A 13,645-nucleotide genomic window follows, 5' to 3' on the forward strand; every position below is an offset into this window, starting at 1 on the left:
ATTTAAAATATATTGACATTGAACTCAATCATAGAAAAACATTTTCTAGATAATTTTAGGAACATCATAAACTCAGATAAGACAAAATACTAGAGATTAAATTAGATCATAAAATCTAAACTTGATTGAACTGGTTCATGCTCTAGTTTTATAACATTAACCTTTAAAAGTAGTGTGCAGCTTTATTTCATTTGATGCAGACCAGGAGTATTTTGATAGTCTAAAGATAACTTTACATAATGCTATTGAAAGGATTCTCTCTGCTTCTTCTAAAATGCTCAACTAAGAAATCTATTGGCAGTGAAAGGAGTGGAGCTCTCGTGAAGAGAAAGTCACACTTCACGAATCATCACATACCCTCTCTTTTCATTTGTAATTGAAAAGAAATATGTTCAAAAGGTTTCCATGTGCAAAACTCAGACAGACAACTCTAATTACACGGAACTGTTTTTCTAGTTCATACCACTTCCAGTTTGATCCAGATCTCATTTTCCATCATAAATAGCCTTATGAACAGAAGTTGATTTTTCACACTTTATAAAGACTCATTTGACAAAAAATAATTCAACCACCATATACATTATGTTCAGATATATTAGTGGTTAATTTTTATAGTTATCATTGGAAATATGACTACAATGCTTAATTTTTTTATGGAAATTGTAGATTGATTTGGACACAAATATATTTACAGTGATGATGAACACATAATAGATGCTTAATAAACGTTTATTGGGCCAGCCCCATAGCATACTTTTCAAGAGAGCTGGATCCCATATGGCCAACTGTGGTTAGAATTCCAGCCCCAGCGGCTTGAAAAACACTCCAGGTGCGTGATCATATGTGCCCCAAATGCCAAAAGGATAGAGAAATAGAGAAGGGACTGCAGTGTGAGTGTGCCCCCCTGGAGGACTGCTTTCTCTTTATCCTTCTCTCTCTCTGAATCTCTGTCTCTCTCTGCTGAGTGCAAACACACTCTCTGGCAATTAAAAAAGTGCTTACTGAACCAGTAAGTGTTAAAAATAAACTTAAAACCAGGGAGCAGAGGTGGTTATGTGGTTATGTCAGTGGACTCCCACATAGTCAACTGCGTCTCAGACCTGGTGGCTTAAAACTTCTGTCAGGTGCATGTGCGTGCATGAACAAGACTCTGAGAGGAGAGTGAAGAAGGGATTGCGGTGTAGCCATCCCCCTGGGGAGGGGGCGGTGATTTCTCGGTTTCTGTTTCTCTCTCTCCAGTGAGTGCACACACAATGTAGCAAAACATCTTGCTTTAAAAAATAAAAAAGAAAGAAACTTGAAACTTATTTATGAACTGACAATTATTTTCAATTTAGATTTAGATTTTAGTAACATCTCGTAGATATGAGAAATTTTGCTGATTTAAGTTACATATTAAAAGGAAAATCGAACTTTTCTTTAAATGAGTAAATCAAAGGAGAGCTGATGAGAGATGGGCAATGTGCAATGGGAGCCAGATCCCACGTGGCCAGCCACAGATCAAGTCCTGGCCCTGGCAGCTTGAGGTGCACACCAGGTATGTGTGTGCATGCCCAAAATATCCTGACAGACGAAGGAAATAAAAGGAGAAAGATTGTGGCTGACCACGTGAACTGACTGGTTTTCAACAACATTGTGACAGATGCTCACAGGAACCGAACCCTATATTCCCCTTATAAGCAATGCTTCAGTGTTCACTAATTCATGTTCATGGTTGACTTTATAGACCATAACTACAGGGAAAATTGAAAACTGACTGTACTCAGAGAAAATATCCTTTTGAAGGTATAATTCCCCAAACTACTTATGACAAGCACCTAAATTTTGGGCCACAAAGTATACAAGATACTTGAAAAACAAAGATTCACATTACAAAATCCTCAGATCCATATAACAGACTTACATATTTCACAGGACGTGGGCTTATTTTTATCTTATTGAAGTTGTCATCATGTGGATCCTATAGTTTGGATAATGGTTTGTCCCCCAAAAGTTCTTATGTTGGAAGTTGGTCCTTAATGTAATGCTGTTGGGAGGTGGAGGGACCTTTAAGAGATAAGGCCTAGGGGATGTTGTCTGTATCATGGAAGACTGTCCTCATGAATAGATTAATGTGATTTAAGGAGGTGTGAGTCCATGCTGCTGTGAGAAGGGTTTAGTCCCACAAGAGCTGGTTGTTATAAAAGATGTCTGCAGGTCTCTCTCTCTTTTTTTGTATGCACCCACTGGGTGTCCTGCTTTTGTTGGTCATGATGTAATGCAGGACCAGAGGCTAGCCCCATGCTTTCAGACTTTCCAGGCACCAGCATCATGTGCCAAATAAACATCTCTTCTTTATAAACCACCTAATCTTAGGCATTTCTGATTAGCAACACAACAACATACTAAGACAGTCAGGGGGAAACATTAGAGCAGGAGGTGTAAGAAACAGAGAAAATCATAATCCTTATCAAAATGAATTATTGGAATAATCTTTCCACTTAGCTCCAGAAAGCCAAAACTCTAACTTAACTGCCAGAGTGTTGGCTAAAAGGAATTTCTTCACTCTTATTAAACTAGTATTTTAATTTTATTTATTTTTCCCCTATGAGTGAGAAAGAGACAGAGAGACCAAAGCCCCAACAAGGTCTTCATAATCCCCTCTTAGCTTCAAATCTTAGGTTTGCATATGCTCAGCATATTCAGGGAGGTGTCTGATGTGAGCCTGGAACATTCTCGTGTTAATCAGCACCATGGAACATTGCCTTAACCCTGAACCACTGTGTAATCCCCAAACTGGTATTCATGAAGTCATGCCTTCATGCCACAAATATTCTTTGCAATCCAACTATGTGTCAAGCACAGATACAGGTACTGTAGATGTAGCTGTGAACAAGACAGGTAAAGTTTCTGTCTTTTTGGTACTTAGACCAGTGAAGGAAGACAGATAATAAGCAATTATTGATGTAACAGGTATCTATTTTAGGACAGGGGCTGGCTGTGTTACAATCCTCTCCCTTCAGCCTTCTGGATAGCTTGGACTACAGGCAAGTGTCACCAAATGCAGGTTTTAGGGTGAGCTGGGCATGGAACCCAAGTCTCATGTGGCCTCTGACTGCCAATCAGCAGCATCAATCAGCACATACTACCGTGGCAAGGCAAAGTAAAGATCTAAAGTGAAAGGGTGAACAGACACATGAAGCTGGGAAGAAGTCTCCCGGAATACAAAAAACAGCAGAAATCTGAAAGATGTGAAGGAACAAGCCATGGAGAAGTCTGAGAAAACGTATCCAGGCAGAGGGAACAGAATGTGAAAAGGCCCTATGGCAAAAATGTGCTTGGCAGGGAAGTTAATGGAACAACAGGCCTGGGTGGATTGTTCAAGGGACAGAGTTAGGAAATTAAAGTTAGAGACACCATAGCAGCTAAATCATGTAAGTCCTAACAGGGGATTGGCAAAACTTTGGCTTTTACTTTAACTTTCATTAAAAAAAATACTTATAGCAGATGTGTGGTGAAAAGACCATACTAGAGTAATAGCAGAGTAGGGCAATACTTACTCAATGGATGGTACACAGGTTTATGTAATCCCTGAAGCTTTGTGGATGCCAAAGCAGCAAGTTTCCCAGGGGGCTGCATCTTCCCATCTAAGAGATACCACACTCGAGCAAAAGTGGCCCATTGCTTGAAAAAAAAAAAAACCCTAATTAAATGGAAATAACATAATTTACTATATATACATTTCTGGGAACTTTTTTTTTTTTTTTTTTTTTTTGTAGAGAGAGATTTTTGCTATGGCGCATGTGCACTCACCAGAGAGACAGAAAGAAATCATTCCCCGGGGGATGGTCACACTGAAATCCCTTCTCCATTCTCCTCTCAGAATTTTGGGCACACACACACACCTGTTGTGAATGTTAAGCTGCCGGGTCTGGGACTTGAACCATGGCCGACTACGTGGGAGTCCAGCAATGTAACTATTACGTCATCTGCTGGTCCCTCTGTGAACTTTTTGAAGGCCTCTATTTTTGGCATAACACAGGACAGAATCTGGAGGGGTAGTGAAAAAGTTCAGAAAGTATACACTTTTATGAATGTCTTCAAAAACCTTTTGAGATGAATGGTACATTATATTGAAAGTTGAAAGGCCACAAGGAAACTAAGGATGAGTCAGAAGTTCAATTCCAGAGCAGAGTTAAGCAGATCTTTTGGTTACTTCAGGCATAGACCATTGTTTTTGCAGTATTCATAGATTTCTTCAAACTCTGATGAAAGTTCACCCCAGAAAGATCTTAACCAGATGCTTTCTGTATTCATGTGCCTAAGAAACCAAAGGATGCTGGAAAAAGTACAACTAAGCTAGCTGGTTTTATTTTTAATTTAATTATCACAAACCTCAAACCAGCCTATACATAAGTAAAAGACTAGGTCACCCCCCAATCATTGTAGGCTAATACTTCAAAAAATGAAAAAAAAAAATAAAGTGGTACAGTGATAAAATGTGAGGTTCTGCAAAGCTGACCCACATGGGAAAATACAGGTTTGATGTACTGAGACCTCCTAGAGCATGCTGGGCACACACATGACCACGATCCAAGTCTGGCTGAGGTTAGGAGTGGATCACAGTGTCCGGATCTCTTTGGGAGCGTTCTCTTTCTGTCTCTTTGGGTTACGGAAGAAATAGTTTGTTTGTTTTATCTTTGTTTTGTTTAAATTTAAAAATACAAACACTGTCACAATATCAAATTTCCGTAAAAGATTGTAAGTGCTTAATTGCACTTAATTGCACTTCCTTCTCATCGTGGATAGGTAACATACACCAATGTTTCTGGCCTAGTTTGTACAACAGTGTAGTGCAGTGTACTGCCCAGAGTACTGCAAAAAGGTCCAAACGGATTATTTCTGTCCTATATTAATTCCCACTATTCAACAGTCTGTTCTCAATCCAGCAGTCAAGTGCTTCTTTTAATATCTAAATCAGATCTTGTTACGTCTTGGATCACAGGTCCCCAATTTACTAAGTAAAAGCAACTTCCTCCCATGGGGTATCTACAGTGCTGTATGTCACCTTTAAGACTTCTCTGACCCTCTTTCCTGGGAAAAAAGACAAAAGGGATGAATGAAAAGGGGACCAGTACCAAAAGGACCAAGGCAAGGGCAGGCCAAACCCCCTCGTCTCTCCTTTCCCACGGCCAGTGGCCGACGGTTTTAGGTTTCCAGCAGAATCAGCTTCACTACTGAATCATCGGAAACGATCGCCCTCCTTCCGCCAGTAGAACGAACCATATTAAACTACAAGAGTCCGAACTCACCTGGGGCGCCCTGGAGAAACTCGCCATGCTTCCTCTCGGCAGGACAGTGCCCGCTTTCCCTAGAGCCAAGCCCGGTGTCTCAGCATTACCGGCCCGGCACATAACACATATACCCAAGCGTTACAGTTCCTAGCCGGTCTTGTGTTCTGCTTCTCTGCGTTTCCTAAGTTGCTCCGATTTTCCCATGGTATCAATTCTGTCATGAAGGGAGGAATTAACGCAGGTATTGAGAGAATAATTCCCCCAAATAACCTACTTTCTGGAGAACTGCGGAAATCCGACGGAGGGCACAATTTCCAGGCGACCTAAGTCGAACAGAACCGGAAGTGAGTCATAGCGCGCGGCTGTTTGGATGTGGAAACCCAGACTTCAAACTGGGGTGAGTTGTGAGGACATGGATCGGTACCTACTGCTGGTGGTTTGGGGGGAAGGAAAATTCCCCTCGGCGGCCAATGGACCGGAGGAGCATGGGCCAGAGGAGTCGTCGGTTGAGGGTACGGAGAAGCAACCGGGTAAGCGCAGGATTGAAAAAGGGCGGGAAGGGGAAGTTTGAGTTTGTGATTAAGTTTTGCAGGGGATGGGCCTATGTCCAGTTGTCCCAGGAAGCTGGGGCGCGCTCTGGGATACATCTAATGAGAGCTGAAAATACCATCTGTCTGGAAGAATAGGAACACATTTATGGGAGCAAGATTCCAGCGCTCAGAAATTTTTGGCATAGTAAATATATAACTCAGTAAATTCTCCACGCCTTAGGAGAATTTCTGCACTTGGGAAACGTATGCTGCATTCAGTAACTATTGAACACGGCCTCCCGTGTTCCTCATGTAGGTAAATACAGAGAGGAACAATAAGGATAACGGTCTTGGCCGTCCTAGAGTTTGCATTCTAATGTGAGAAGACATCCCACATATATATCAATGTTTAAAAACAAATGATAAATTTTAAATGATTTTAACCCTTTGCGATTGCACTACTTTTGGTGCTCCCATCTAAACTCTGTATTGCATTTTTTTAATTTGTTTTTAATTGGGGAGACATTTTGCAGAGGAAATGTATGTGGTTGCATAGAAGATTCTATGACAGTTTCCTTTCTCAAAATTATATTTTTGGGGGGATTTTTTGATTTGTGTGCTAACTCGTTGACTTGTACAGATTGAACGTTTTCCATTTTTAGTGCATGCTTTAGATTTACCAACATTTGAACTGATGTTGAGTAGCAAGTGTGCAGTTCTTTCTTGTACAGCATACTGTTCTTGAGAGTCTGTGGTAGGGACCAAGCCTAGATTATATTAACTTTTTAATCCACTGAATTAGTCTGTCTTTCCTGTTTAGACTTCACTGCAGCAAATGTTTATCACTTCCTGAAAAGAAACATTAGGGCTTCCATTAATCCTGAAGATAGTACTTTTCCTGGTAAGTATAATGAAACGTCCTCTTTTCTCTGGCAAAGCATTTGCATTGGGAATTAACTTACTATGGTTACCCAGGAGTACGTTCATACTTGTTGACTGTGTATAAGGCATTGGGATACAGAGGTAACTAAGGGAATACCAACACTGAAAAAGACATTTCCCTTCTCTTCCTGATGTTTGTCATACAGTTGTTATACAAATTGTTTTAGGCTCTCAGATGGAATTTTGCTCTTTTATGACATTTTCTTGCCCATCTTTAGTTCCATATAGTATAGGATAATGTGACATTATGAAAGGATTTTGTCCTGGGTAAAAAGATGTTGCTAACGCTCCCACACTGACTTCCTTAACATGCTTGTTTTCTGTCTTTAGCTCTTAGCTACCCTCTAAAAGTACTGCATAATTGTTAAACGTAGTGGTTTCTTAAAAAAAAAGATTTTATCTTCTTTGACATGTTGAAGTATTTCACGTTTTAAAACACCCTTTAATTTGAAAAAAAAAATCTTTTCTCCTTTAGCTTCTATTGATGTTATACAGGTACATCAACTACTTTTACGATTAGCTTCTCTTTCACTTCTTCTCAGTCCCTACTAGAGAATGTCCTTTACAAGTTGAGAAAATGGAGATGGCAAAACAGACCCAGTGCTAAAAGCTGAACGAAGTTTCTCTAGATGCCAAGAAGAGTGCGTTTATTATGATTACTTTGTAGTTTTCATGACCAGACAGTCTGCTCCTCTCTCTTTGCTTTTATTGGATAATCCCTTATCCTTCATGGCTATTGTCACCCTTCCAAAGGATTTTTAATACTTGCTTCCCTAATAATGTGATGGGGCATAACTTGTTTTCTAACTCTCAGTAGTACTCTTATTTATTTTTTCAAGTTGGTATAATTTTAGTCGATACTGTATTACCACAGTAAAGATTTTCAATCACTTGTGCCTCAAATGTATACGCAGAAGACCTCTTTGGAGCATTCTAGCGTGGAGGAAAATGGATTGATGTGAAGGAAATTATGAATGTAATTAGAAAAGTAGAAACTACCTAACTTACTGAAGGACTGGTGTGGCTTAGGAGAAAGGAGAGGTGAGAAGAATCAAGAGTGACAAGTTTCTGCCTTGGACAACATTCAGTGAGATAGGAGAAGAAAATTTGGAGGGACTTAGACATGTTCAATTTGGAATTTGAATGATTGCTTGTGAAGTGTCCAAGTAGGAATGTTTTTTAAAAATTGGGTATATTTGTCCTGAACTCAAATTCAGGGTAGAGCTAGAGATACAGATTATAGAATCTTCAATGTGTAGGTATTACAGCCATGAGAAAGGATGAAGTTACTTATGGACAGTGGGAAGAACAGAAAATCTCAAACTAAATCCCAGTATTTAAAGAAACTAAACATCAAACTGTAAAAGAATGAGAGGAACAACCAGAAAGAAAGTACTGTAGAGACCAAATTTTTTTTTTCTGCTATAGGGCATGTGTACTTCCTGGAGAGACAGAGAGACAGGAAGCGAGAAATCACCCTCCCCCTGGGAGGGGGGTGGCCACCCCACAATTCCTTCTCCATTCTCCTCTCTGGACCAGGTCTGGTACTTGAACCACGGTTGACCATGTGGGAGTCCAGCGATGTAACCATTATGCCATCTGCTGGTCCTGAGACCAAAGGTTTAAGGAGAACATAGTCAATCTTTGAGGCATCTGTCTTAATCAGTATAAACTGACAGTTTGAGTGACTGCAGAACTGAAAAGTATTATATTAAGTAACAAGTCACTTATTAGTGACGTTGATAAATGTCATTTCAATGACATCTGGGAGAAAAAAATTAAAATGTATTTGGTTGGGAGTGGGGAAGTTGAGGAGGAAATGGAGACAGTCAAGTGTAGATAGTATTTTTGGAAAGTTTATCCTTGAAGATGGGTAAAGGAAGAGATGTAATAGTAACTGGAAAGGTGAAGTCAATTTAAAGAAACCCCTATTGGTGTAAAAAAATAGTTTGAACTTTTGTGTACCTAAATGCTAATGGGAAAGAATTTAGAGAGGAGAATAGTTGAAAAGCAAGACAGATACACAACCAATCAGTGGGCTCCATCTCAGAGGAGGTTCAAGGATAACTTTGAATTGGAAAGATAATGCCTCTTACTTGCTAACAGGAAAGATTTAATGGGAACACAAATGGGCTTGTATGTTTTCTGAAAGCATATTATAGGTGTTACTATCTAAAGCCTTCTATTTTCTTTAGAGAGTAGAAAGTACAGTCTTCAGATGAGATCATTGAAGTATTAATGGATGCTAAACATCTTATCTGGCTTCCAGGGATTAAGTCTCAGTTCCCACTTTTCTCCTCTCTCTTTTGAACCCAGTGTCTATATTTTGCTCTAAATTCTTCATGACTCCTGACTCCTTTCATGTGTCCTCTAAGTAACTCTTACTTTCATATTCTCATGTCTATTCTCCAAGAAGAGCATCTTGCCTACCTAGAGGCTGTATTACTTTTTAATTCAGTCTCTAGCCTGGCTGAACCAAACCTGCATGGTATTTAGAGAAGGGAGTTATTTTCACTAAAATGGCTCACGTGGTTTTGTGTTACTCAGTAGTAATCAAATCGGTGTATTTTTCAACATTTTTATGACAAATTCTAATCTAGTTAAAATGATGATTAAAATAACACTATGGATTTTCAACTGTGACAAACTAAAGCAAAGTATTTGTTTTGAGTGAGTAATTTTGCTTTCTGCTATATTTAAATATCTAATAGAGTTTTTAAAAAAGATTCTTATCTATATAACTTAGAGAACTATATCATGTGTTCTGAAATTATGTAATTCTCTTAAATACATATGCAATGACATATGAGTTATGGTATGCCTTTTTTCTAATAAGTATGATTTTGTTTTCAAGCCTGTTCAGTAGGTGGTATACCAGGTTCCAGGAAGTGGTTCTTTGCAGTGCAGGCAATATGTGGATTTTATCAGGTAATATAAATTTTAAAAAAAGAATTATTAGTGACTGTCTTTTGCTAGTATAAGGAATTCCATTGATCCAATATTTAATACAACCTTTTGATTTATTAGTTTTGTAGTTCTGATTGGCAAGAGATAAATTTTGATACAGAAAATGATAAGATTGAAGATGTTCTTCAAACAAACATCGAAGAATGTTTGAATGCTGTTGAATGTTTTGAAGAAGATGACAGCAATAGCAGAGAATCTTTATCCCTGGCTGAGTATGCTTATGTGTTTTTATACTACAGTTAAAGTAACTAACATTCAGCATTTATTTTAAGTCACAAAGGAGAAGGTTATATATTTTAGCAGCTTCTAATTGATGGAAATTTTCATCCCTCTATTTTGGAAGACATGAGGCAATTCGGGCTTGTACTTGAATGAAATTCTTTAAAAAGAAAGCGATATCTGGAAATGTTTTCTTTTTAATCGAAATCTAATTGCAAGAATAAAAAAATGGTATTTTAATTAATGTCACTTCCTTGTCACATTCTTGAAGGTAAATTCTGCCTGATACTTTATTTTAAAAGCTTGAATAGACTTTTATTTAATGTTAATAGCTAAATTTCAAGCCAGAGTATCATTTTCATTTTGCTATTTAAGGCTCAAATATGTGACTTCTTCAGTATATCTTCAGCATTTCAGATTCCTTTCAAAAACCATGAAGAATTTTTGAGGATTTTATACATACTTGACTTCACTTGGATGTTTTGAATCATGGTACAGTTCCTACTTCTAAGTGAACTAATAATTATTTCCACAAGAGGGAGCTCGGAAACTGTGGTTTAACATAAAATGCCTCACATTTTTTAGGCAATAGTGCATTTAATAAAGAATTTAGAACCCTTTATGCTATATAGTATATTATTTTGAGCAAAAAAGGTCCTTCTATGGAAGCAACTAATAGATTTTGAATCTGAGGACATCATATTCTACAGTCAGGACTATTAAGTGCCATTCACATCAAAGCAGTACCCTTCTTTATTAAACACTTAGCAAGGCCCTACTTTTAAGGTTTAGAAAAATGTTTGGTCTGCTAGTTACCATTAATATTTAATATTCTAGATATAATTTAGGGAGCTTTGTTCTTTTCTTTTTTTAGTTTGTTTGTGTTTTGGATGTGGGTGAGAATTTGTACTTCTGGTTTCAATCCAAGTTTCCACACATACTAGTTCTGTGACTTTAGGCAAGCTATTTAAAATGTAGATAATAATAATAGTACCTGAGATTATTGTGTCAGGATCAAATAAGCTAGCACGTCTAACACACTTAATGGTGTGTGGCACAGAAGCCCTTTAGTCTTACTCATTATGGTTCTGTGTAATATGTACGTGTGTGTTTTTCTCATTACCTTTATTTTAGTTTGTATGAAGAATCTGCAGAAAATTTGCATCAGCTAACAGACAAGCTTCCTGCTCCTGGTAATATTTTATGACTGCTTTGGATAATCTGTACTTTTTACTTTTTATGAGTGAGCGATAATTTAATCTTTACACTGGTGTTCTCAGTTCAAATCTTGAAATTCCTATTGAAAAATAACTTCACTGAGTTTGATTTAAAATGTACTCTCCTATTTTAATAGTTTGTTACTGAGGAATACACTTCTTTTCTCTGTTTCCATTTAGTTATACACAAATTAGAACTTTGAAAATTAAATGCTCATGTCCATTTTCTTATTTAGTAATTACTAAAGAAGAATCTTCCATTATATACCATTGTGATCACTAGTCCTATAAACAAATCCTAGGAAAAGGTTTTTTAATAGATTATTTAGATAATGTTCTTTTATGGTAAAGTTGGTATACACATTCATCAAATGAGTATCCATTTTCTCAGCCTTTTTCCTATAATGGAAAGCATATTTTGTGAATTACTGTCTTAGACTATTCTTAAAATGCCTTGATCTTTAACTTACCTTTCTTTGTGTTAATCAAATAGCTGTCATCTAAAATTGGTGCATTTTAACATTCATTAATAGTTTTTTTTTTTTTTTTTCCTGATTTTTGCCATAGAGCACATGTGTTTGCTGGAGAGGGACAGAGAGAGACAGTTACAGGATAGGTGAGAAGTCACCCCTCAGGAGGGATGGCTGCCGTGTAATCCCTTCTCCATTTTCTTCTCAGATTTTGGGCATGCACACACATGCTCCTGATGTAATTTTCAAACTGCCCGGTCTTGGACTCCATCCACATTTGGCCATGTGGGAGTCCAGTGCTTTAACCACCATGCCACCTGCTGGCCCCAAATGCATAAAGATTTTAGTGTCATGTTCAGATTACACATTGAAATAATTAAACTACTATTTTGGTGAATTAAACTGTCACTGTCTAATTTTTATTTGGTTTTGTTTCATTTTGGTACTTATGTTCCTTGAGTGCATTTATAATTTTATGAAATTTAAAGTTTGATAAGGTTATCATTTATTTTTTCTGGATCCCATGATATCAGTATAATTGGCTTTTCTGAATGTTTTATTATCCCCTTAAAAGAGAACTAATTTACTTGAAGTATAATTTTATACTAATTCATTTCCTTTTGGACAACAAAAGTAAATGTGGAAAACTATAATGTAGTTGCCCAGGTATTTTGGTTTTGTCTTTTTTCTCAATTGAGTACAACAATAGCATTGATGATCTCAAGAATGATGTGTATAATTAACCACTGCTATAGAATTGGCATGTAATTAATGATGGAGATCATTGTTTTCTAATATATACTAGCTATTTTAGGATAACAAATCAAATGATGAACATTTAAAAATTTTGTACTTGGGACCAGCAAGTGGAGTAATGCTTATGTTGCTAGACTCCCACATAGTTGACTGTGGTTTGAGTCCTAGACCCAGTGACTTAAAACTCAGTCTGGGCATGTGTGCATTGCGTGCCCAAAATCTCAAGAGGAGAATGGAGGAGAGGGGATTGAGGCATGGCCATTGCCCTGAGGGGTGATTTCTCACTTTCTATTTGTGTCTCTGTTGAGCATACACACTCTATGGCAAAAATTTCTCTTAAAATTCTTTTTTATTAAACTCTTAGGAATGTATATTGTTTTAAAACGTTTTAGAAATTAAAGTTAAAGTACTCCTTTATTTTATAACTAAATATTTAATTGCTCAGGGTACTATTTTGTTTAGGATACTACTTTTAATATATTTCAGATCTAACATTTTCTGAAAATGACAAAGGTACTTTTTTTTTCTTTCTAGGTAGAGCAATGATAGATGTAATTCTACTGCCCTCTGACAAAGATCCTCCTAAATTGAAAGACTGTTTACCTACTGTAGGAGCACTAAAACATTTGAGGGAATGGTATTCAGCAAAAATTACTATAGCCGGAAGTCATTCTGAAATGTAAGTGCCTTTATTCATATAGATTGTTCATATTGTCCATTGCTACAGTTAACATGCTACCTTGTTTTTGATACATTTAGTTTTTGAAAATTATTTTAAACTGACAGTAACATTTTATGTCATACAGTGATTGGAGATTTATCTGTTGATAAGAACCTAGATTTTTCTTATTTCATTTTTGTATTTCTGGGGTGTGTAAGTTTTCAGTAAATATTATTGATGCTGCTCAATTAACTGAACATTAATCCTCCAAACACACTGTGTACTTGTAAACAGATTTATATTGTCCTGTGAGGACCATGAATACCATGAATATATGGGTACGATGGTTTTCTAATATCCTATTTTTTGTGTTCATGCCAGTATATTATAGAAATAAAGATATATTGTCGTGTTTCATGACATTTTAGTATGGATTAATTGTATATTACAGTTTTGATCATTAAGTATTTAAGTTGGATTTGTCGACTTTATGACTTTGTTATTCAGCAAGTGTTTATGAATTGCAGACTGTCTGCTAAACACAGTAGTAGATACTGTTGAGTTAAGATAAGAAAGTGAGAAGAGCTAGACCTCTTCAATGAAGTGTAGG

General features: G+C 37.1%; 2 protein-coding genes across 3 annotated transcripts in view; one reads left to right on the plus strand and one right to left on the minus strand.

The window, feature by feature from the left end:
* The window catches only part of MRPL13 (mitochondrial ribosomal protein L13), a 33,761-nt gene extending 28,284 nt beyond the window's left edge, over positions 1-5,477 (minus strand). The window contains exons 1-2 of the mRNA XM_006157519.3: positions 5,292-5,477; positions 3,540-3,663 (exon numbers count right to left, since the gene is read on the minus strand). Coding sequence (XP_006157581.1) covers positions 3,540-3,663; positions 5,292-5,393 — 226 coding nt within the window. The 5' untranslated portion in view covers positions 5,394-5,477. The remainder of the gene's footprint in view (positions 1-3,539; positions 3,664-5,291) is intronic.
* Positions 5,478-5,599: 122 nt separating this feature from the next.
* The window catches only part of MTBP (MDM2 binding protein), an 81,887-nt gene continuing 73,841 nt past the window's right edge, over positions 5,600-13,645 (plus strand). For both annotated transcript variants that reach the window (XM_006157520.3, XM_027775326.1), the window contains exons 1-6: positions 5,600-5,803; positions 6,624-6,704; positions 9,600-9,673; positions 9,773-9,924; positions 11,066-11,124; positions 12,909-13,053. In XM_006157520.3, the coding sequence (XP_006157582.2) occupies positions 5,644-5,803; positions 6,624-6,704; positions 9,600-9,673; positions 9,773-9,924; positions 11,066-11,124; positions 12,909-13,053 (671 nt within the window). In that variant the 5' untranslated portion in view covers positions 5,600-5,643. The remainder of the gene's footprint in view (positions 5,804-6,623; positions 6,705-9,599; positions 9,674-9,772; positions 9,925-11,065; positions 11,125-12,908; positions 13,054-13,645) is intronic.

Source organism: Tupaia chinensis, unplaced genomic scaffold (assembly GCF_000334495.1).
Source record: "Tupaia chinensis unplaced genomic scaffold, TupChi_1.0 Scaffold000545_1, whole genome shotgun sequence".
Classification (NCBI taxonomy): Eukaryota; Metazoa; Chordata; class Mammalia; order Scandentia; family Tupaiidae; genus Tupaia; species Tupaia belangeri.